We start from the raw sequence: 24,977 nt of genomic DNA, 5'->3' as shown, positions 1-24,977 counted from the left end.
TCCAGCCTCTGCTCCAGCTCTTCCCCAGGGCCCCTGCCCCAGCACCGCCCTGGCCCTGCTCCTCCATAGCCCCACTCCCACTCCCCTGAAGATTGCAGCCAGCCCCAACCCTGCACTCACTACATGGTAAGTAGAGTGAACCAGCCCCAGCCTGCTCCACTCCCCTGGCTCCCAGGCTTGGGGTGGGGGGAACTGCCCCCCAGCACTAGTCAGCGACACGGCTGGGAGCCCGTGGAGCATGCTGGGGCTGGGTCACTCCACTTCCATTCCACACAGTCCCTCCGCAGAGACCTGGAGCCAGCCCCCCTACTCTTGCCCACAGCCAGCCCTCCCTGATGGGGGGCTGCATAGGGCACCGAAATAGCTAGGGACGGCCCTGACCAGAGTTTGGCAGAAAACAGCTTGTTTATTTCACTGATATCTAAGTTCCAGAGAAGAGAAGGGAAAGGGGTGGGGGCGGTCAGGTCACACTCACATCCGCATACTCACACTTCCAGGACAGGCACAGCACTGGAGACGTCAGGATCTTCAGGGTAACTGCAGCACAGCTCAGTGATGGATGGTGTGATGAGGGTAAATCTTCCTGAGGCAAAGACGGAATGCAGTGTGGCAAACCACTGACCAGGCAGTCCAGGTGAAGGGCCTTTATGGGAGATACAAGCTTGTGAGAGAGTCTGAGCCCTTTTAAAGACCTGCTCCTCATGGCCTGCGACTAGAGATGCATCTGGTTGGTCACACTCCACCTCAGGCAGCGTCCATGCATTGGGTGTGTGATCGCTGCCTAATTAGAGTCCCAGACACCTTGTCTACGTTGGAGCTGTTCTGATCTTCCAGCTGTTTAAACAGCCCATTCATCCCACAAGCATTCCAGGAGGGAGGGGTGGGGTGAAAGCCACTTCACGGGTATTCAAAGAGGGAGAGGAGACAAAGCAGGGGGGATGTCATGTCACAGACTTTTTGAGCATACAGGTATACATAGCACACAGATCACTGCTGCTCCTACAACTCTCTGCCCCTTGATCTATGACCATTACCGTAGTTGTCCTTGTAGGGCACAGGTGATCTGTTGCAAACAAACCAAACAATCATAAGCAGGTGAATATAACTAAAACCATTACAACTGACTAAACACCAGATATAACATAAACATAAATGCAAACACTCATAATCAAGAGTAGAAATACGATAAAACCATCGCCATTACAGTAACTGGGGACACTGAGAAATAAAACGAGGCCCAAGTTTGATGCTGCAATAATCATCAAACAATAAAAATCAACCCTAGCCCTTAAATCCACACAACAAACAGGATCTGTAGGAATATCACAGTTGTCAAGCAAGGTTAGTGGGTATTCACCCACGAAAGCTCACGTTCCAAAACGTCTGTTAGTCTATAAGGTGCCACAGGATTCTCTGCTGCTTTTACTGATTTGGAAGATACATAGGAACAGAGAACTTGGTGAAATCGCTGATACTTAAACTAACATTTAGTTGTACAGGTTATGGGGGCCCATGAGCTACCCTTCAGGGCTTGGGGAAGTAGAACCAGGGTGCATACAGGAAAGGGTGGAATTAACAATACAAGAAAATCTAACTAACAATACAAATCTATCAATAACAAAAATCAACGATAAAATGATCATTAGAGAGTCTAACAAAAAATTAAACTTGGGGACCAAAGTCTTTTGGATAGAGGTGGATGCGATTGATAATTTGGTCGGAGATGGGGGAAGTAGAGAGAGGGGAAAAGGCATTTACCCTCTCCAATGTAGCATCTCCTCTCTTTGGATCCAGTGCTAGCACAGGACACCCACCAGAGACAGGCACAGAACACAGACTTTGTCGTGACACTATAACCATAGGGTTTTGTAACTCTTCAGCTGATACCAGCTCTCCTAATGTTCTGGTTCAGAGGCAGAAAGGTAGAAGCTTAGAAACAAATTAGTGTGGCGGACCCTGCTCGTTTGAGTTGTCCGCGGTGTACCCATTTTCTCTCCAGGGTTTTATCTATCAGATACACTGTTGCTCCTGCCCTGTTCACCACAGTATAGGGTCCCTCCTACTTCACTTGCAGAGGACGAGCGACGAATTTATAATACATTACCTGAGTCCTTATGTTCCATGGTTCCACTGCTGACTGCCCCTGGTCCATGTTGACTCTGGCTTTACTCATGGCTTCCTGCAATTGCCGTGCCAGAGCTGGCATTTCTTCAGTGAGGGTTTTATGCCAGAGAATCCAGTCTTCTGGCCGATCCTGTGTGTGCGTGGGAGGGTGTCCCCTGGGGCTGATTGAAGGAGTACCATGGGGGTTCCGAATAACAGCTGATACGGGGTAAGGTAGGAATTGAGGCATTCTCAGCTGCGGACGGTGGCCAATACAAGAGTTAATTTCTCCACCCATGACCCGCCTTAATGTTCCAGAACCTTACCTAGTGACTCCTTCATGGTCCTGTTCATACCCTCCACATGTGTTAAATACAATTGCCCCAGATGGGCAGTCACCCACTGGTGCCCAGTCTGCCAATCTTCCGCGTGAGCTAATGGCTTCCCATCTGCACTTTTCCATTGATCTCGAGCCCATTGCCACATCCAGTTCCTGGTACCCTCCACTACATATTTTGAGTTACTAAACACCACTCGGGGTCCCAGGTTTTCAGTCCACAGGCTCAGGCACTCAGCTGTAGCTTTTAATTCTGCTAGCTGAGCTGAACCCGCGGACCAGCTGCAAACCACACTGCGATGCAGCAGATTCAGACACACTCTGAATACGCAGCTGTCCTTCTACTCGTGACACAAAGCCATCCGTAAACCAGATGTTCTCAGGATGGGTGATCCCCTGTGCCTCGGCCACTGAGGCACAGGGGATCACCAGTGTGATCAATACTTGGGTGTGACCAGTACTTGGGGCTGCTCTGCCCCTGCAGGCGCAGGCCCATAGTTTCAGACCACCCTCCAGATCACCACAACATGGTGTCGGGGTCCGGCAATCCGGCGTCCGGATCCGGGGGATCCAGATCAAACCAGATATCCCCATTCCAATCATCATATGGTCCTGCACCCACCTGGGCTTTCACCCCAACGGCGGCGACCTGGGCTGAAAGCCCTCCGGGCCCTGTTCTCCTGGGCGGACCCTTCCCGGACCAGATCCTTCAGGCAGGTAACTGTCTGGCTCAGAGCAGCATTCTCTACTTCCACCCACTCCCGCTTCTCCTCTGCTGCCACCACCTGTACTGTGGCTACAGAGAGGAAAGATGCCTGGGCGCTAGCAGTCAGAGCCTGCGCCTTCCACATATCCCGTTCCTCCGCCAACTCATTACATCGGCCCTTGGGTGAATCTTTTTCAGTGGGGAGCTGACTCTTTGCCACCTGCCATTGCCAACCTGCTTGCCACAGCAGCCAGGCAGCTGCATGATCCAGTCCCGCCTTGTTGGGACCATATATAAATACATATTTATCCAACATGAGCTCTAGTTCAGGAGTGGGTTGCTGTGGGTTGCTAGCCTACCACTTTTTCATGCAGGCTCAAGCCAGACCCGCTTAACTGAGCACCTGGGGGCCACCAGAGGACCCCTACTCTTGGTCAAATCCTGCACTCTCCATCATTAATGTTACCCGAAATGGGGCCAGCTAGTAAGCTTAGGGAGGACTAATGACCCACTAGAGTTTGGCAGAAAGCAGCACGTTTATTACACTGACAGCTAAGCTCAAAAGAAGAGGGGGTTCACACTCACACTCGCATACTCACGCTCCCAGGACAGGCACAGCACTGGAGATGTTAGGATCCTTCAGGGTAAGTGTCCCACAGCACAGCGATGGATGGTGTGATGAAGGTAAGGCTTCCCGAGGCACGATGGAATGCAACACAGAGAACTACTGGCCAGGCGGTCTGGGCGAAAGGCTTTTATGGGAGGTACAAGCTTGTGAGTGCACTGCTGAGCACGTGGCCCCTTCCCCTTTTAAGGATCTGCTCCTCATAGCCTGTGACTAGAGATGACGTGGCCACGTCTGGTTGGCCACACTCCATCTCGGGCAGTGTCCATGCAGCGTCCATGCATTGGGTCTGTGATCGCTACCTAATTAGAGTCCCAGACACTTTGTCTACCTGGAAGGTCTCCTGATCTTCCAGCTGTTCAACCAGCCCATTTATCCCATAAGCATTCTAGGAGGAAGGGACGGGGGGAAAGTGTAACAGACCTTTGGAGCATACAGGTTATGCATAGTGTAGTCATACAGAGCATACAGATCACTGCTGCTCCTACAACACTCACTCCCCCTCACACTTCTTGAGACTGGGCAGGGGTTGGACACCAGGTGAAAGCCATGTCTCCCCAGGGCACCTCAGCACAGTGTGGACAAGAGCCACATTTCTGCTACTTTCATTTTGTTCAAGTTAACCCTGAGGTTCTTGCCCTGTGAACAAAATGGTGGATTTACCCCTCCTGTGGGAAAGATTATGAACTTCTTACATCCCTTGGGGACTGGCTGCCTGTAGACACTGGGGATGTAATATGGGCCTTTCGCTGCTAGGTCTCTGCTTACCATAAGTGCTGGCTTTTATTTTTCCCCAGAAGGCTCCACCCCAGCTCTGCCCCTGAGGCTCCGCCCCCACTATGCCCCTCCTCTGAGGCCCAAGCCTCACCCCACCTCTTCCCAACCACACTCTGGCTCCTCTCCTAAGGCCTTGTCCTCTGTCTGTCTCTTCCCACCCTTGCGCCAACCCCTCCCCGAAGCCGCAGCCAATCTGCAGCTCTCTGTTCTCTGCCCTCATCCAGGCACCTCCCCTAGCCACCAAACAGCTGATTGGCAGCCCCGCAGAACAGCTGTGGCTGGTCGGTGCCGAGCTCCAGTGCACCCCTGGAGTTGGCAACTCTGCTGCTTACAATCATGGGACTGAGCAGTGACCAAGTATAAACAGCGACATCCAATGAGACTTAGCCTATGTCCTGCCGTAAATGGGCAAGTCGCTGAGGCCTAAATTTACAGCAGTGGCCTAATTGCGGCTGTCTCAGTTTATCTCCTCGACATACAGAACTTCACGGCACATGTTCCACCTGCATTTGCAGCTGCAGCCAGAGTCAGTGGGCGCTGCAGATGCCCAGCCCCTTGGAGAACCAGCCCCTAAGCACTTAGGTCAGTGCCCAAATTTGGACCCTAAATCAAAAGACATTCGGACCCAGCCCATCATTGTGCTCTGCTCCTGTGCTGGCCAGCATGGCTGTTTGTGTCTCCTCCCCAGCAGCTGCAGGCACAGGGAGCGCGCCTGGGAGGGAGGCAGTGGGGTTGTGGCACAGACAGGCTGGAGGAGGAAGGGGTGGAAAGGGATAGAGGGGTGAGGCTCTTGTACTCTGCACCTTGGCAAAGACCCTTAGGACCATTAAACCAAGGATGCGGCTCTGGCTGGAGCTCAGCACTTGTCTAGCTGCTGCTAAGGTCTGCACTGGCCCTTGTAGCCACTGAGTAGGGGGCCTATTGAACCAGCAGTCTCCCTGCCTCAGTTTCCCCATCTATACAATGCTTGTGTGTCTCTTTGCATTACAGTTTATGGAGGACGAGATCCCCATGGTGCTGAGCTCTGAGCAGCCGCAAAAATTTGTTTGTGAGAACCCCTGATGGGATGGGAGCCTGTGAGTGGAACAGGAGCCGGACCCAGAGATACTGCAGCGCGAACCCTGCAGCGATAGGACCCAGGAGCAGCCGGGAGGCGGCTCTGGGGCAGCGAGCGCTGGGCTCCGGCCCGGCAGCAGGAAGTGAGTCGCAGCCGCTGCGGTGACTCTGGCTCCCAGGCTCCCGGCGAGATCCCCGAGCCCCGGCGGCTGGTGCTGGGAGCCCGGAGCCCTGGCTGCAGCCGGGAGAGGGGAATCTCCAGCAGGGCCCTTCCCGCTGCTCCCCAGGAGCCTCTCCCAGGCCAGGGCAGAGCCCCCAGCCCGGCCCGGCCCCTGCCCCGGGGGGCCCCGCTCGGAGGGAAGGTGAGAGAGACCCGGCCCCCCCCCATCACCCCCGGGCTGCAGGGGGAGGTTTGGCCCCAGGCTGCTCCCAGCGCAGCTGGCTGCGATCCCCGCCCGGGGCCCGGGAAAGCTGCCGCCAGCCCCGGTGGGTGCGGGGCGGGGGGAACTCAGGACAGAGACACGTGGGGAGCAGAGAGGGGGGAGAACCGGGGTACAGGCCCTTCCAGGCAGGGCGGAGGGGGAAACCCAGGAACAGGGAGGGGCAGAGGGGATAAAAGTTCCTCCAGATGGGCTGAGCCAGCTGCAGTGGTTGCCCAGAAAAAAGGCGGAGGGGAGGGAGCGGGGCTTTTCCTCCCCCGTTCACCAGGATCTAACTCCCATTTCCCAGGGCCGTGTCCTTGAACGCCCAGTGCCCCTCAGGGCTGCTCTCCGCCCCCGCTGCATAAGATGTTACTGAGCTGCTAGAGAGGACTTGATCCAGTGAACTATTTACAGACTCCCCCTCCCCCATCTCACTGTCACACCTGCTTTAAGTGTTTAGAACGGGTAGGCAACCTATGGCACGCGTGCCAAAGGCGGCATGTGAGCTGATTTTCAGTGGCATTCACACTGCCCGGATCCTGGCCACTGGTCCGGGGGGCTCTGCATTTTAATTTAATTGTAAATGAAGCTTCTTAAACATTTTAAAAACCTTATTTACTTTACATACAACAAGAGTTTAGTTACATATTATAGACTTATAGAAAGAGACCTTCTAAAAACATTAACGTGTTGCTGGCACGCGAATCCTTAAATCAGAGTGAATAAATGAAAACTCGGCACACCACTTCTGAAAGGTTGCCGACCCCTGGTTTAGAAGAATCCAGGTCTTGGTTCCTGTGTCTGTAAAGCCACCCAGCGTTTCATCCGTGTGTCCCAGCTACTCTCCCTGTTCCCCTGAGTTTCACTCCTCTTGGGATCCAGTCTGGGCAGTTTCTCTCCTTTACATCAGTTCCTTATCAAAATATTCTTTTTATTGCTCTGAGCTCGTCATCCTAAACTTCATCCGTGTTGTGCAGAGGGAAGTCATTCTGCCATGGAATTCTTGTTTTTAATGCAAAGAGTCCTGTGGCACCTTATAGACTAACAGACGTATTGGAGCTTGAGCTTTCGTGGGTGAATACCCACTTTGTCGGATGCATGTAGTGATCCAGACTAACACGGCTACTCCTCTGATACTTATTTTTAATGGCAAATCATCGTGGAAATATGAATAGTTGCGAGTAGCTTCGGCAATCACATCTCATGGTGTCACCAGGGCTGGTGCAACCATTTAGGCGGACTAGGCGGTTGCCTAGGGCGCCAAGATTTGGGGGCGCCAAAAAGCAGCACCCCCAAATTTTTTTTAAGTGGTTGAGCGGCCGCTGCTGCTGGGATCAAGAGGGACTATGAGCTGCCGGCGGCATCAGCAGCCGGCAGCCCAGGGTGTCCCCTGGGTCAGGGTGCCACCGCGGCAGCCAGCAGGCCAGGGTTTATAGGGGGCAGGTTCTATATGTTTGCAGTGCTCGAGCACCAGCAATATTCAGGGCTGGGGGCCCTGCTCCAGCAATATTTGGAGCTGGGTCTTCTCCCCGGCCCTGCATGGATCGGGGCCTCGGCCCCCTGCGGGTCTCCCCCCACGCCCCGCCGTCTCCATGCCTCACAGAAAAGCAGCACAGCGTCTCTCCCCTGCCTGCTTCTGTTGCTGGAGTAGAGCAGCTCCCGGCAGAACTGCTGTCTGCTGTCCCAGGGTCCTAGTGCCCCCCCCATCTCCTACTGGCAGGGCAGGCTGCCCTTACCCTGTGCTTCCGCCCTCGCCCTGAGTCTCTCCAACACCCCAAACCCCTCAGCCCCCACACCCTAATCCTCTGCCTCAGCCCTGAGCCCCCCACATCATGCCCTCATCCCCAACCCCCTCATCCCCCTGCACCCTAATGCTCCCCAAGCCCCCCCTGCAGCATGAACCCCTCATCCTCAGCCCTAAACCCTCTTCCAGCCACCCTATAATGCTCTTCCCCAGCCCTGAGCCCCCCCTGCAGCATGAACCCCTCATCCTCAGCCCCAACCCTCATCCCCCTGCACCCTAATCCTCTGTCCCAGCCTGAGCACCCCCACATCATGAACCCTCATCCTCAGCCCTCACCCCATTCACCCCAGCACCCTCTGCCCTAGCCCTGAGCCCATCCTGCATCATGATCCCTCATCCTCAGCCCCAACCCTCATCAGCCCCCCTGCACTCCCTCCTAGCCCCAAACTCCCTCCCAGAGCATGCACTCCCATCCAGAGCGTGCACCACCTCCCCTTTCCCACACACTCCTTCCCACCCCCAAACTCCCTCCCAGAGCCTGCACCCCTCACCCTTTCCTACACCCCCACCCCCAGCCTGCACCCAAACTCCATCCCAAAGCCTGCACCCCTCACCCCCTCCTGCACACCCACCTCCTGCCCAGCCCGGAGCCTGCACCCAGCACCCAAACTCCATCCCAAAGCCTGCACCCTTCCTGCACCCTAATCCCCAGCTCAGGACCTGCACCCCAGAGCTCCCCCCCCAACCCCTCCCAGAGCCTTAGGCAAGTGGGGTGGAGTTTGGGGGGGGCAGGTTCTGGGCACCACCAAAATTTCTACAAACTTGCCACCCATGCCTGGGTCAGCGTGCCACCGGCAGCCCGGGGGTTCACTGCGCAGTTTCTGTTTCACTTCTTCCACCTCCCAGGCTTGCGGCGCCAATCAGCTGTTTGGTGCCGCAAGCCTGGGAGGAGAATTAGAGCAGGACAGCGTGCTCGGGGAGGATGCGGAGCAGAGGTGAGCTGGGGTGGAGAGGTACCGCAGGGCTCCTCGGGCCAGGGGGTGGGGAGCTTCTGTGGGGGCGGGGGGCACACTTCAGGGCAAGGAGCTGCTGCAGGGCTGGGGGGGCACAAGGTGGAAGTTTCGCCTAGGGTGCGAAACTTCCTTGCACCGCCCTGGGTGTCACTATAACAGTTCCTGTTTCTATTGCAATGATGTAATTTGAGGGCAGTGCTGACTGATTTCATGGGCTGGTCTCAAAACTCATCACATGAATGAAGTGAGCTTAATATGTTTTTGTTACACCTGCCAGACTGCGTCACACCTTTGTGAGCGTGGCAGTCACAGACTCACTGATATGACCATCCCCATGTACGACAGGGATAACAGACACTGCTGTCTGTCCAAGTTACATTTCCCTGGCAGTACCTAGTTACAAGACAGATATCCACACACATGCCCTCCCTTCCTGAGCACATACTGCTCCCAGTTTACGTTGGATTTATTAAAAAAAAGAGAAATAACAATGAGGATTCCTTGTGGCCCCTTAGAGACTAACACATTTATTTGGGGATAAGCTTTCGTGGTCCTAGCCCATGAAATAAGTTTGTTAGTCTCTAAAGTGCCACAAAGACTCCTGGTTGTTTTTGCTGATACAGACTAACGCGGCTTGTAAAAGCGAAGTCAAGTGGACCTAAACTCTTGTCAAGATAACTGTGTACATGATAAAAGGACGGGAGGGTGGATGAGGAAGCTCTGAGAAATGCAGTTGCAAAAACTAACCAGAAGGAAGCCGCTAACCGTGGCGAAGAAAACACCTGTTTAGACTAGAAAAACTTATTTTTGCTGTGTTACTGACAATGAAGCATTAATGAGCAAGTGTGCTCATCTGGATGTTGCTAGAGATCTATATAAGCTCCTATGTTCTTTTTTTTCTTTGTGGAACAGCTTGGAGTGTTACTTCTCAGCTGTCTCTCCCCGCATGCTCGTATTATAATAAAGGAGCTGCAGGCTGTTCTGATCTAAACACAACGCGAGGTTAATTTCCACGACAATTTTTTGTGCCATGACTCGGATCCACAGTATACCACCAAACCGGAGGACCGCGGACCGTTCCCCACTGGACCCGGGTGCCATCTGAAAGGTGAGAGACCTTTTAAATCTCTATTTTGGGTTTCCAGTGGAGGACTGGCCATAGGCTCTGGGTTTGGGTGAGCTGCACACTGGATCAGGACCCATTTGTTGCCAGACACGCCTGACGCCCTCCTCCGGGCCGGTGGAACCTTTTAGGCAAACTAGACAGCCGCCTAGGGTGCCTAGTGGTTGGGGGCGCCTAAAAGTCCCCTCAGGCGAGGAGGTGGAGGTGAGCTAGGTGGGGGGGCGCACGGGGAGGATTGCCCGCAATAACGAGGGGGGGGGTGCACAGGGGAACAGCTCCCCGCCCCAGGTTACCTCCACTCTGCTTCCTCCGCTGAGCACACAGCCCAGCTCTAAGTCTCCTCCAATCAGCGCTGCAAGCCTGGGGGGGGAGGAGAATTAGAGCAGCGCTGATGTGCTCGGTGGAGGAGGCAGAGCCAAGGTGAGATGGGGCGGGCTGCCCAGGCAGGGTTAGCTTCCGCTGGAGGTCTCCCCAGGCGAAGTTAGCTGCAGGGGGGGCGGAGGGAAGTGTCCCCAGTCAGGGTTAGCTGCCACAGGGGGACAGGAGAGAGTCTCCCCAGGTGGGGTTAGCTGCCATGGGGGGACAGGGGGAGTCTCCCTGGGTGGGGTTAGCTGCCATGGGGGGACAGGAGAGAGTCTCCCCAGGTGGGGTTAGCTGCCATGGGGGGATAGGGGGAGTCTCCCTGGGTGGGGTTAGCTGCTGTGGAGGGAGAGGGGTTAGCTGTCACGGTGGGGGAGGGTAGCTGCTGCGGAGGGGGCTGCCCAGCTGGGGGGCTGAGTTAGCTGCCATGGGGGGGCGGGGTTAGCTCGGTGGGGGGTGCAAGGTGGAAGTTTCGCCTAGGGCGCGAAACTTCCTTGCACCGGCCCTGGCCCTCCTGTATTGCCCCGGGAAGAGCCAGGGTGTGGCTAGGTAGGACTTGGTTTGTTTGTATGTGCTAGTCTGAGTGAGGGTCACAGGAGCATTTTCTGCGAGGCTCATAAACTCGTGGCCGGAGATGTCTCTAAAGCAAGCCCTGTGACTCCAACTGGTAGGGCTGAAAAAAGGGCCCTGCCCGAGGCAGGCTGGCCCTGCATGACCTGACCGGCGAGGGGCCTGCCTGGATCTAGGATTGTGCGACCCCCATCCTTTTCCCCATCCTCTGACCGTCCATGAGCTCTGTTCGATCCTCTGGACTGGAGTAAGGCGCATTATCCGCTCCAGAACCAAGATCGGGAGAGACCTTTTCCGTAACCTCTTTGCTCCCTTTCCCCTCCCCGCCTGAAGGTGGCTATGAGCCACTGGCTGGTCTGACCATCTCGCCTGATGCATCAGAGTAAGCAGTGCCATTCTCTCTGAGACTAGCCGAAGCTCTTTGCTGAAGGGGGTGTAGGAGGGTCGTGGACGTCCTCAATAAGCCTTCCCTGTGTGAGTGCCTGAGTGAAAATTGGAGGCGGTGGGTCCAAAATGATTCCCATCTCGCCAGAAGGCACACCCGTGTACTACATGCAGACAAATTACAGTCCTTTCACTTGCAAGTTTCTGGAGAAATGGAATTGGTGTACCAGAGATGACCCAAAATTACAGTTTCCCTCAGGGGGGAGTTTTGACCTTGACAAGACTGTGCACCTCAGAGGCGCACTTCTGGCCAATAAGGTTGGGCAAGGCCAGTTTAGTGCATATTTCGATTGGTATGGAAAAATGGCGCCATGAATCTCAAATGAGGAGCCTTAAGGACTCTCAAGAGAAACTTAAAATACAATTAAGAGAGGCAAAAGAGAAATTGCGTATTTCCCAAACCTCTGCCGGCCAGCGGCCATCTCTCTACCCTTCGAGACTTCTTCAGAGTACCCCATCAGCTCCATCCGAAGATCTTATTGACTTCAATTTGGGTTACAGACAACTGGCTGCCTCAGCATCACTTCCACAGCCATACCAGAGTCAGTCCAGAATCACTGCTGGTTTTGGCAGGGGGGAGTGCGGTTGGGCCAGTGGGATCAGCCTCTGCCTGCCTGGCCCTGGAGGTTGCTGGGAGAGTCCAGGGCAGCTCATTCTTCAGGTGTTGCCACCAGAGGGCTCTGGCTGTTGCTAAGGGGAAGGGGTTTACACTGCAATGGGGAGCAATCCTCCAAAGTGGCCCCTTTAATTCTGCTCTTCTTCTAGCATTTGGCTCAGAGATGCTGTTACTGGGAGGGTCTGAAGAGCCTGGGGGGAATCGGGGTGTGATATGGACTGAAGCCCCTTCTGTAACCTCCCCCATCACCCCCTCGCCCCAACAGGCTGAGGAATCACGTCCACATTTCACTCCAGATCGTCCCGTGTGCCAGGAGAAAGGGAAGGGAAATGACTCTGATGGATCCAGCTCAGGTAGGGGATTTTCAGGGAGCTGCTGGGAAGGGGGAGAGAGAAGCAGAGAGGAGACAGTGTGATAAACCTGCTGATTTTCTAAGTAGGACCATTGGCAGCAGTGGGGGAGAGGGACATTCACCCGTGTGGCAGGGCAGGTGTAAAGTCCTTTTGAATCCTGCCAAAATGCTGGCTCTGGTCTGCTTTCTGGCCAGGATACCAGGGGCAGAATCGCAGGTATTCAGCAGGGAGCCCAGCTGCAAGCCCTAATGAGAACTGGCCCTGAGGAACATGCTGAGCTAAGTGCTGACACCTGGGCTGAGGCACCAGGAGGGCTATTAAAGCCCTTGGCAAACCCTAATCAGGAGGTTAGCCTGAGAGGTGACAGGAGGGCAGTTTTGCTGTCTCCTTACCAAGTAAGGAAGCCTCAAAGGCCAGGACAGTCTGGGGGTCATTATCTGTCGGGGGATCTGGGAACTGCCCGAGCACTGTAAATAAAGACACTTGGGTGAACTAGCAAAAGAAGGCATGGAGGACTCTTTATTACACCAGACCAAACACAGGGTGCAAGCACCAGAGGGTGGAAACCTGTGTGGACCCTGTGACACTGGGGGCTTGTCTGGGATCTCCCTAGTCACAGCTCTTTGTGGCTGCCATGGGAGAGACCTTGAAGTGGCTGGTGCGCACCGTGCGGGAGATACAGCAGGCCCAGGAGGCGGACAGACAGGCACTGATGACGTGGCAGGCGGACAAACAACGGGCCCTTCAGGAGTTCATCAGGGAGCATTCGGCAGCCCGGCAGCAGATGCTACAGAGGGTGGTGAGTCCGGCACCCGGGGATGGATCCGGGCTGCCAGGGTGGGGGCTTTGCAAGATGGGCCCCATGGATGACCCCGATGCATTCCTGGGGACATTCGAACTGGTGGCTACGGCTGCCGGTTGGGAATGGGAAACCTGGGCCCTGTGGCTAGCCCCATACCTGCGGGGAGAGGCCCAAGCTGCATTCATGGCTGTGGGCGAAACCCAGGCTAGAGACTACGATGTGGTAAAGACCACAATGCTGGATCGGGTAGGACTCTCAGCCGAGAGATATCGCCAGTGGTTCTGGGAGGCCCGCTGGACGGAGGGCCTGCGGCCCAGGGCATTCACCCAGAGATTGACCGACTGGGCCACCCACTGGCTGAGGCCCACAGCCCAAACCAGGGAGGAAGTAATGGATCAAATAATCTTGGAACAATTCTTCCTGGGGTCCCAGACCTGGTGCAGTTGTAGGTTGGAAGACATTGGCCAGCCTGGGTGACAGATACTGTCCAGTAACAGAAGAATATGTAGAAGCAGAGGGGCCCGGGCGGGTGGTGAAGCCCAGTAAGGGGGCAGGACCAGGAAGAAGCCTGCTGGATGCTGCTCCCAAGAAGGGGTCAGACCCAGGGCCCACCCGCAGTCGAGAACTGACTTGTTGGTAGTGTGGACGCCTGGGCCATAAGAAACAGGAATGTCCACAAATGGAGTGTGGGCTGGCGGACTTTTGTGGGTGGACTAGGGGAAGGAGGCAGGGGGCACCCAATAGAGGGAGCAGAGGGGGGTGAAGAGAGGGTTGAACCCCAACAAGTACAAGGACCCCCCCCTCCTGTGGTGCTGGGGGAAGAGGGGGGAGAAGGGAAAGAAAACTCCTAGAAAAGAAGCCGAGCACCTCAAGGTGGCACCAAAGGACCCTCTGGACAGGAGTTCCAGGAGTGTGGCTCTCAGGGGCCTGAGGGAGACAAAGACCAGGGGGCTGGGGAACTGAAACCAGAGGGTTGGGGGGTACCCGGGCCAGCAGGCGCTGCCAGACCAGGTCTGTGGTCTCTGCCGCGCCGGGAGGCATACATGGGAGGCCTGTCCCCACCGTGGATGCGGAGGAGGGCCTGGACATCCCGAGGAGGGCCACAGGAGTCCCCAGCGGGGGTACTGGCACTCCCACTGACGGGCAGAGTTGTTCACCTGAGGAGGGGCAGCTCCTTAAAAGGGGGAGGTGTGTGGCAGGGGTGGGGTCAACCCCCTTTAGAGCCCTGCCAAAATGCTGGCTGTGGCCTGCTTTCTGGCCAGGAGACCAGGGGTAGAGATGCAGGGAGCCCAGCTGCGAGCCCTAACGGAGCGCTGGCTCTGAGGAACATGCTGAGCTGAGTGCTGACAGTGGGGCTGAGGCACCAGGAGGGCTATAAAAGCCCTGGGCAAAGCTCAGTCAGGAGGCTCGCCTGGGAGGAGACAGGAAGGCAGTTTCGCTGTCTCCTTACCAAGCAAGGACGCCTCAAAGGCCAGGAGACCCTGGGGAGGGTCTGGGGGTCACTATCTGTCGGGGGATCTGGGAACTGCCCGAGCACTGTAAATAAAGACACTTGGGTGAACCAGCAAAAGAAGGCACGGAGGCCTCTTCATTACACAGGCCCAAACACAGAGTGCAAGCATCAGAGGGTGGAAACCTGTGTGGACCCTGTGACAGCCCATTTCAAAAACAGGACAAAACCACCCTGCACAGGGCTGGAGCCTGAATCCACTGTGCAGAGACGGCTGTGAAATACACAGGGAAGCTGTCCGGATTCCTGTCCTTGTCCCCTGCTCAAAGCTATGCTTCCCGTATCAGTCTGTGGCTGGCAGGTGTGTGGGAAATGAGAAGAGCCTGCCCTGCTCCATATGCTGGGGGGGACAAGGAGCTCTCACCTTCTCCCACCCCCTGAAGCCTCCTGGCTGCTCTTAGCAGTAGGGGTCAGATTTTGCTACTCTGGCCCTCCCAGAGCTTCGAGTTTTTATTTCCTTTCCCTGTGACTAGCGGGTTTGTGGCTGGGGCAGCAGGTGCTGAGTGGGGGACTCTTGTTGTTTCAGATGCCGGTGACCTTCGAGGAGGTGGCTGTGTATTTCACCCAGGGGCAGGGGGCTCTGCTGGACCCTGCTCAGAGAGCCCTCTACAGGGACGTCATGCAGGAGAACTAGGAGACAGTGACCTCGCTGGGTAAGGGATTCCCGTCCCCTCAGATACTAGAAGCCGTGGGGTCTGTGTATTGGACTCTGGTCAGGTTCTTCCCTGGTCAGTTAGATCAGAGGTGAATGGGTTCCGTAATGCACAGCTGCCGTGAGAGAGACTTGCATCTCCGTGCCTTATCCAGTGGGATACAGGTGTCAAAAGCTAATGGCCATGCTAGCAAATCCCCATCCCTCCAGGTTTCAAAGGGACAGAATTTGTTCATTGTCCTGTCTGTATTGATTTCCAGTCAGACAAAATCGCTGTTCACTTCTCTTCTTGGAAATAGCTCCAGCCATGGGGAGGGCTCTGGGCTCTGCAGGTTTAGAAAGAGGCAGAGGTTCAACACCAGAGCTGGGTGTGTGTCAACCAGTTCCCCAGAGAGCACAGATCCTAGGAACTCCTAGTGAGGGTATAAAAATTCCCATCACCTCCCCCAAAGCGGCTCAGTGACCATGTTCCTGTCCTCTTAGATTCCATATTCCCACCAGCACAGCACGGGGACAGGTTCAGTTCCCACAGTGCCCTTTGTGACAGACACTCCCCGAATTATCCGTGCACCCTGTGTGAAGAGTTCAGTCACAGAGACCCCCTTGAGACTGTAACCTGATGTGCTGAAATAATCACTGAGCCTGTTTTCCCTGCCAGCTTGGGCCCCCAGTGCCCTCTCGTTGAACCAGACACGCTAACCTGCTGCAGCGGAGATTCAGGGTCCGGGCCACACCCCCAAGCAGCACATCTTAACTGAAAACAGCACAGCAAGATACTTATTTCCAGCACTCGGATACCCATCCCCAATAGGATCTAAACCCCAGATAAATCAGTCTTGCCTTGTATACACATTGTACAGGGTAACTTCCTAAGTGTTTGCCCTCTTCATCACTACAATAGAGAGATGCACAAACTGTTTGCCCTCTCCCCGCCAGTAACACTTGCACTGGGTTTATTAATAAGCAAAAGGTATTAAGTATAAAAAGTGGTGGTTTTAAGTAATAGACAGAACAAAGAGAGTCACTAAGCAAAATAAAACAAACATGCAAGGTTAAGCCTAATACGCTAAGAAACTGGTTACAAATAATAGTTTCTCACCTTCACATAAGTTTCCATAAATTTCTTTCACAGACTAGACTTCTTTCTAATCTGGGCCCAAACCTTTCCCCTGTTCAGTATCTGTTAGTTGCAGCAGATCTCTTGGGTGATAAACAGGGGTCTCCTTACCTAATTTTAAATCTAAGAATGATACATATATGCAAATAGGAAAACCATATTCAGTAGCTTACAGCTTTTCTAATCATACCTTAAATGGGACCTTTTGCATAAAGTATGTTCCAATTGTGTCATATTCATATTGATAAGCATATTTTCAGCATACAGAGCACCCAATAACACCCTGATCTGGTCTGATTTCACTTTTGTGCAGGATTTCCCATTCTCAAACCTGAGCTGATCGCATGGCTGGAACGAGGACAAGAGCCATGGGTGCCCGATCTCCAGGCCTGCGAGGAAAGAGAGATCCCGAGAGGCACCTACACAGGTGAGGACTGACACACAAACCATCTGGGGAATGAAGGACAAAGTTGCAGGAGTTTTCTTTCCAGATTTCCTTCCCTGTGAGTGTTTGGGTGAGAAGTGGAGGCAGAATCCAATTGTTCAGTCTGTGTTGCGTTTTCCCTTGGTGCTATTCCTCTTTCTCCCCAGCACAATGGCTCCTGTCTAGATTGTCTGTCTCCCAGCAGGTGATGAGAGAGTGAGTGAGAATGAAGAGGAGAATCATGATGTAGAAGTTCCTGGTAAAGTGGAATCACAGGAGACTTTTATGGGAAGTGCTGCATGGAATTTTTCCCACTGCTTGGAAGAGGGAGAAGCCTGGGAAAATTGGCACAGGTCAGAGAAGCTGCTGGGAAACCAACCAGGGAAGAAAGCGTCGCTGCCGAAATGCCACTGAATTTCGGCGGCATTTTGGCGGATACTCCACCGGGCGTCAGGACGCGGGCACGTTAGGGACCCCTGAGCTAGAGCTTTGAAATGTAAACTTTTATGCTTAAAGAACTGGAAGAAGATATTAATTGTACTAGTCTGTTTACTCACATCTTGTTAAAGGTTCCCAGTGTAACAAAAGAGTTCCTGTCTAGGGCTGTGTGTTGTTCAATTTGAGATGGAAAGGAAATATTAACATAAAACTTGGGTGTAATAATGTCATTGATAGCCTGTGTAGTAACTGCTTTATGGATAATTACCTTATCTTAATCCATGTAATTAATTACCAGTGATGCTTAGGAAACAGAAGGTTTCAGAGTAGCAGCCGTTTTAGTCTGTATCTGGAGAAAGCCCAGTATAGATAGTCCAGACTGTTCTATCTTGATTAACCCTTCAAAAGCTTTTTTTTTCTCTTACTTAATCGGCCTCTCAGAGTTGGTAAGACAACTCTCACCTTTTCGTGCTCTCTGTATGGGTATGTCCAGACTACCCACCATATCGGCGGGTAGCCGTCGATTTTTTGGGGGATCAATATAACGCGTCTCATCTAGACGTGATATATTGATCCCCGAACGCGCTCCCGTCGACTCCGGAACTCCACCGGAGCGAGCGGCGGTAGCAGAGTTGACATGGGGAGCATCGGACATCGATCCCGCACGGTGAGGACCCGAGGTAAATCGATCTAAGATACTTCGACTTCAGCTACGCTATTCACGTAGCTGAAGTTGCGTATCTTAGATTGATTTTTTCCCTTCCCCCCCCGCCCCCCAATGTAGACCAGCCCTCAGTTTCTAAGGTGCCACTGAGTACTCCGGTTCTTTTTGAGGAAATAGGAGGTGACTTGAAAAGCCTATTGTTCACCTGATGAAGTGAATCTGAAAGAGACTCTTTGCAATTCTAATGCACCATGTCTACAGTGAAACTGACCTAAGGACTCTATTCATCTCTGCATGATCTTTTAACCCATATGCCCTCTCTTTTCTTGTTGTAAGAAATCATTTGGTTTTATTTTTTTAATTTATTTTATATATATATTAGTGAAATGTTTTTATTACAGATCTTTGGAGCAATAGTTAAGGACAAGCACACCCACTTTTGAGTAGTTTACTTGGTACAACCTTTGGTGTTTAATAGCTTTTTTTTTTTTTAAATAGCATTGCTGCAAAGAAACCAAGATTTTTTTAAAAAATATTTTTATAAATTTTAATTGCTCATTTTTTTAGCCTTTGCAAACTTAATTTTTTCCTTTTTTAAAAAAAAAAATGCTTATTTTTTAAAACAATATTTTAATTAACTTAGATTTCTACCATTTTAATTAATGTTTTAGGGATGTAAATGTCCCATGCCTGTAACTGCTGCTTTTTTTTCTAATTTTTGCCATTTTTCTTTTTTTATTTGTTGCTTGATTGCTTACCTGGGCCTGATTTTTGTTTTTTTTTTTTTTTTCTTTTTGCTGAATCATTTTTTTTTTTTTTTTATGGCTGCCTGGCTTTTTGCCTGGACCCAATTTTGTGTATGTGTGTGTGTATGTTTGCTGAACTGTTCCTTTTTGTGGGCCAGAGCCCTTGTTCCACTACCAATTTAGCAAGGAGAGCTGGCTTTTTAACTAGTCCCCACTCCTTCTGGTTTTTTAAAAACATTTTTACTTACCAGGGGTTACCTTTGGGGGAGGGATAGCTCAGTGGTTTGAGCATTGGCCTGCTAAACCCAGAGCTGTGAGTTTAGTCCTTGAGGGGGCCATTTAGGGATTTAGGACAAAAATCTGTCTGGGAATTGTCCTGCTTTGAGTGGGGAATTGGACTAGATGACCTCCTGAGGTCCCTTCCAACCCTGATAATCTATGAGTTATTTCCTGTGAGGCTTGCCACCTGGACAGAACACATGGCCAGTCGGTGGCTACATTTCTGCACTGGGTGACCAATCCCAACATAAAAATCCTTTGGGATCCTTGCAGATGAGGTACTATGGAAATGTGTGTGTGGTTTTGCCCCTTGCTGTATTCTGCTAACCTGAGCTCTGCTTTGCTGTAGGATTGGAACTGGAGACTCTGTCACTGGTTCCTTTAAAGAAGAACCCCAACGCCGTAGTGGTGTCTGAAAAATACAACCTGAAGCCGATGCCGATGAAGAGACAGAGGTTGGTCTGAGCATCCTGCCCTGCTCTGGGGAAAGCGTCCCGACCTTGTGCCTGTGGCTTCCTCTGTCTGCCTCAGCTTTACACTCTGTTCCTCAGTCCTGAGAAGCACTGTGTGTGGAACTGGGAGGCAGGACTCCCGGGTTCTAGCCCTGGCTCTTTGGAGGAAAGTGAGGTCTAGTAGTTAGAGCAGTGGGGACTGAGAAGCAGGTCTGAGTGCTGAGGGGATTTGCCTGAGGCTCTGTGTGTGGTGCAGGCCCAGCATTGGTAACCATCCCCAAGCCGCCCCTGCTTGCCCCTTCAGCTCCCTGCAAAGCAGTTCTAGGGTTGTGCTGTGCTTCCTGTGCTCTTCATGCCAGATCGCAACGTGATCTGGGCATGCCTGCTCCTTGCTCAGGGCAGCGTCTGATCCATTTCCTGGGCCATGGCCTCAATGTCTCAGGACCATGTCTGCTTTTCCCTCTCTCAGCATGTCCGCCCCCTCTGGAGACAATCTACCAGTAGAGAAGAAATACAAGCCTCTGAACACCACCCCCAACAGCACCAAGGAAATCAAAGTCAAGATCACCCCTGCGCAGCGTGAGTACATTGAGGTCCCGGTAGTCAGGATGCCTGGGTTTGATCCTCAGTATTGGGCAGGGAGTGGGGTCTAGTTGATGAGAGTAACGGAAATGCAGGGGTGGGGCTGAGAGTCAGGCCTCCTGGATTCTCTCTTTGGTTCTGGGAGGCGACTGGGGTGTAGCATGGGGGAGGGGCAGGATAACACGGGAAGTTGCAGGTGTGTGGAGCTTCAGTTTGTATAACCTTTTTCGTTTCCCCACCTCTCTGCAGCAATGGAGGGCTTGGGCTTCCTGGATGCCCTTAACTCTACCCCCATCCCGGGGATCAAGATCAAAAAGAAAGTCTTGTCTCCTACTGCAGCCAAGGTACAAACACCTCTGGGTGGGGGCTGGTGGGTTAGAGTAAGGCAGGGAGGGCTGAGAGGCAAGACCCCTTGGTTCTGTCCCCAGCTTGGGGGGTGGGGGGATCTGGTGGGTTAGAGCAGGGGGCTGGGAGGCAGGACCCCTGGGTCCTATCCCCAGCTTAGGAGGTGGGGGGGATCTGGTGGGTTAGAGCAGGGGGCTGGGAGGCAGGACCCCTGGGTACTGACTTCAGCAATGAGAGGGGAATGGAGTCTGGTCCAGGGACTGAGAGTCACTGGTTCACTTTCCATTACACTGATCCCACACTTCTCTGTGTCCCAGGCGAGCCCGTTTGAAAGGAAGCCAGTCCCAGAAGTGAGCGCTGTTAAACCATCCTCTCCAGAACCTGGTACTGCATCCAAGCCCATGGAGGTGGATCAGCCCAGCATTCCTGTACCGGCAGTAGAGGTCCCAGAACTGATGGAGGCCGGTAAGGATGGGGAAGGCGGAGCCAATGGGTTCTGTTGTGCTAACCCTGGTCGGGTGGTAGGTGTCAGCCCAACATCCTGGCTATATTGGATCAGACCTGATGTTGCCACCTAGGAGGCCATAAAACCCATAATGCATGTGGCCAGGTGGGCCATGCCAGCTGGGATACGGCTGCCTTGGCTGGGAGGGGGGGAGCCCCTATGTTAGCTTAACTGTGGGGCTGGCAGGTCTGTCTTCACTTGGGGGTCCTAGGTTGGGCTCAGGAGGCATTGGCACTGGTTGTTAGATCCAGGTTCTGTGGGGGTATGTGTTTGTGTCTGATCGCTGAGCCGCTCTGTGTCCCGTCCCTGCAGCCTCGTCCGAGCAGAACTCAGACGCCAAGCCCTCCGAGAGCACCGCTAACTCCACGCGGCTTACCAAGAAGGGCAAGAAGAAGACAGTGACTTGGCCTGAAGAGAGCAAGCTGCGGGAGTACTTCTACTTCAAGCTGGATGAGACTGAGCTAGGTGCGTACTGGGGCATGGGCCTTTCCATCTAGGGGGCACCAGCTCCCATCTGGCACTTGGGTTATGGGACATGGGGCCTTTCCCTCTAGGGGGTGCCAGCTCTGCTCCAGCACTAGGGGACTACCTGGCTTCTGCAGGTGGGAAAAGGGATACAAGGCCTTTGAACCCCTGTTATGGAGTGGGGGGAGGGAGGGTGTCACCCTTCCCATCAGCTGGATGGCAGAGGCCTGTCTGTCCCCTGACTAAACCTCTCCCGTTTCTTCTTTTCCCCCGGCAGTCAACATGAACAAGATCAAGGACTTTGGCGAGGCAGCCAGGCGGGAGATGCTGATGGACCGGCACGCCTTTGAGACCGCGCGCCAGCTCAGCCACAATGCCCTGAAAAAGAAGGTGCCCTGGGTTTACCCCAAACTCATTGACCTTCCTAGCCCCCTGGTGCAGCTGGGCAGCGGCAGCCGTGAGAAGTTCACCCAGGCCGAGAGGGAGAAGGGCATACTGCAGGAGATCTTCCTCTCCAAGGAGAGGTGGGTGTGCCCCTGGGGGGCATGGCGCGGGGTTGGAAGGATACTGGGGGCGAGGCCGGGGCACCATTTTCCAGTTGCGCAATGTAGGCTTTTTAACGGCCAGTGTGTCAAATTTATGGCCACCCACCTGAATCCAGCATGGCGCTGTCCCTCTCTAGTGGCATATGAGCCGGCTGCTGTCTCTGAGCCTGTCGACCTGGTTGTTTGACTGAGGGACCACAGACCCTGATTTCAGCTCCAGACGTCCCAGCAGATAAGCCCACCAGGGGCCTCTCTAGGTTGCTGGGCACAAGGATCCCCCTCTGACTCTGCTGTCTTTGCTTCCCATGGCTGGTAGATGCTGGGTAGGTGGGTGGGTGGACCTGGCCTGTGAGGCTGTGCTGAGAGCCCCACAGTGGGGGGCTATGACCACGTCTCTTGGTGCTGAGATCTGACCAGAATTTCTCCTCTCCGCAGCGTTCCAGACAGTCCCCATGAACCCAGCCCGGATTCGTACGAACCCCTGCCGCCCAAACTCATCCCGCTCGACAAGGTACGTCTGGCCCAGGGTCCTGGGTTCTCTATCCTGCTTTGAGGGACAGAAGGAGGGGGCCTGTGGGGTAGAGCAGGGGGATGGTAGTCAGGACTCCTGGGTTCGCTCGTCACTGTGGAAAGGGTCTAGGGGTTAGAGCAGGGGTTCATTTCCCAGTTCACTGGGGGCCCTTCCTCACTCTGTGTCTCTGTCTCCCCTGTATAAACAGGGACAGGATAGGGAAGGGCAAAAGCCCAGGAACCTGAGTGCCCAGCCATGACCCCCAGCTCCTGAGACTGGGGCGTCCTCCCCACCCTCAGCCCATCCTGACTCCAGTGTCTCCTCTGTCCCCTCTCTCAGGAATGCACCATGGACAAGGCCGCCTACCAAGAAGGAATCAACCCGGCTGCCGCCTCGCAGTCTCTCGGCGGATCCTGGGCCTCCAAGCTGCCTTCAGTGCGGGCCAACCTGATGCCGGGCCCCGTGCTTCCCAAGAGCCCTCGGGACCCCAACCCCAGCTCCTCCATAAACGTGCAGGAGATCCTCCCCTCCATTGCTGCGTAGCCTGACTGACTCTATAGGCTCCCCATAGTGGGAGAGTCCGGCACCAAAAGGGTAAACTCTGCGCTGCTCTATGGGTGGGCCTCCCTGGCCCATCTTCCCCCAGAGTGGACCACTGCTTCCCCATGCCACCCCACCACTCCTGGAGCAGACCATTGCCCTGGTCTCCCTGCCTCCAGCTTGGTTGAAGGCCCAGCACTTAGGGGGAAGGGGAAACTCGGGCAATGCACCAGCTGAGCAATAGTTGGGGTCGGGGGATGCCATGGAGCAGTGGGACTCTTTCCTATCATCCCCTTCTCTCAAAGCAGTTGGGGCCGGGGGCTGGCTTGACTCATCTAGAGGGGTTAATGGACTAGCACAGTGCCCTGGAGTTAGAGGTCAACGAGAGCTGAGGGGGTGGTGTGTGTGTGTGTGTATGTGGGCGGGGGGGGACTTTCTGTCTCATGCTGCCCCTCCTGTCTGCCTTCCCTGCACAGGGCGGGCCCAATAACCGCAAGACGGAGGAGTTAATGAAGCAGCCAGATTGCTCAGACAAGATGAAACACTTGCTTGGCAACCTCCAGACACAGCCCCCGGGGCCCTCAGGAGGTAAGAGACCTGTAGGGAGGGCACTGACCCTGTTCCCACCTTCCACTGCTAGGAGAAAATCCTGTCCTGCCGGTCGCCTTCTGGCTTCTGTTTCTTTGCCTTCTGTCTGTCTCGATGGGGCACCTAGGATATATAACCCATCAGCTCCTACAGTTCTAGGGGCTCTGGCAGGTGGGTAATTTGAAGGACGTGACCTTGCTCGGTTTGAGTGGCTGTGGCCAGGGGAGAGCTGGTGCACCCAGCATCCTGATGACATCATGGGTGTGCGAGTGCATGTCTGTGTGATTTGCTGCTCTGGGGGTTCCAGGAGAGGTGGCCGTGTAAACATGTCCTGGGTTAGAATGGGAGGTTGCTGTGAAGGTATGGGAAGTGTAACCCCATTGGCTGTATTTGACCCCTCTGCTCTCATCTTCCAGTGCCCAATGGGCTGCTGGGCCAAGGGCCTCTCGCCAATGGATTCCCACTTGGACCAAAGAACATGCAGCATTTCCCTCCCGGGATGCCAGAGCCCATGCCTGGTAAGCAGGGAGCTACCATCTTCTGTGGGGGGGAGGAAACGGGGTGCGTGGCGGGCGGGACTGTCAACGTTCAGCCGGGGTGTGCCAGAGTCAGTAGGGCCTGCTGACCCCAGATTGGTGCTAAGGGGTGTTGTGCTGCCAGGAGCAAGGTAGAGGCTCAGTAGGGGACACTGCCCTGGCAGTCAGTGCTGGCATCAATGCCCCAGTGCAGTGCTAATGGGGGGCTCAGTAAGCGGTGGTGTGTGGCATGGAGTAGGGTGGGGGTTTGGCAGCAGGTGTCTTTTTGCCCTTGGTGCTCAGACATGGGGGTCTCTAACCTTTGTGCCTCTCTTCCCTGCCCCTAGGTCCCCATGGTGGCCCTGGGGGTCCCAACATGCTCCCAGGTCCCAGCATGCCTATGGGGCCCAGGATGATGGGCCCTCGCCCTCCCCAGCAAGGCAAGTTCTGGGATCCCCCTGATGGTGGAATGCGAGGAAACCCCCAGAGGGGTACACAAGGGGGTGGACCAGGCCCCTTCCTGGGTCATGGTGGAGGCCACGGAAGAGGTAATTGCAGGGAGCTTGGCTTGCCCTCTAGGGGGATCAGAGGACCATAGCTTTGGAATGGCCCTGCCCCTTTGTGGGAGGGGCCTGTGAGTCTCCCCTCCCCCATTTTTATCCAGCAGGTGGCAAGGGCCGATGGGGGAGACCCAGCATGCATTACACTCATTGGATCCTACAGGCCCTGCTCCTAGAGTGACAGAGCCCCCTGTAGGCCTGTGAGAACGAAGGAGACTGTTTCAGCTGCAGTATTGCATGCTGGGAGCTGTAGTCTTTTTCCCCAGGCCCCGCCCTGTTCTGCCACCACCCCTCTGGCCATGCCCTGCCACCATGGCTGACCTGCACTCTGTTTTCTCTTAAGCAGACATGTCGCACCGCCCCATGTGTGGCCACTTCAAGTTGAAAGGCAGCTGCAGGTACAAGAACAACTGTGCCTTCTATCATCCTGGAGTGAATGAGCCACCCCATTGCAGCACCCAGGGTCCTCCCCCCAGTCTGCCACCACC

General features: G+C 54.3%; 1 protein-coding gene across 1 annotated transcript; it reads left to right on the top strand.

The window, feature by feature from the left end:
- The first annotated feature begins 3,812 nt into the window (after positions 1–3,812).
- Positions 3,813–24,444, top strand: LOC116825925 (serine/threonine-protein phosphatase 1 regulatory subunit 10-like). The gene is given in 18 exon segments (XM_075071507.1): positions 3,813–3,830; positions 5,784–5,809; positions 5,811–5,966; positions 12,162–12,249; positions 12,863–13,048; positions 15,088–15,214; positions 16,644–16,757; positions 19,231–19,336; positions 19,803–19,912; positions 20,165–20,259; positions 20,578–20,725; positions 21,078–21,230; positions 21,508–21,754; positions 22,211–22,286; positions 22,626–22,880; positions 23,303–23,414; positions 23,831–23,932; positions 24,277–24,444. Coding segments are annotated over 15 exon segments (1,854 nt in total). The 3' UTR covers positions 22,830–22,880; positions 23,303–23,414; positions 23,831–23,932; positions 24,277–24,444.
- The last annotated feature ends 533 nt before the right edge of the window (positions 24,445–24,977 follow it).

The sequence above is a fragment of the Chelonoidis abingdonii genome, chromosome 12 (genome assembly GCF_003597395.2).
Source record: "Chelonoidis abingdonii isolate Lonesome George chromosome 12, CheloAbing_2.0, whole genome shotgun sequence".
NCBI lineage: Eukaryota > Metazoa > Chordata > Testudines > Testudinidae > Chelonoidis > Chelonoidis abingdonii.
The sequence above is the reverse complement of the archived record's forward strand: the minus strand, read 5'-3'. Positions and strand labels throughout refer to the sequence as shown.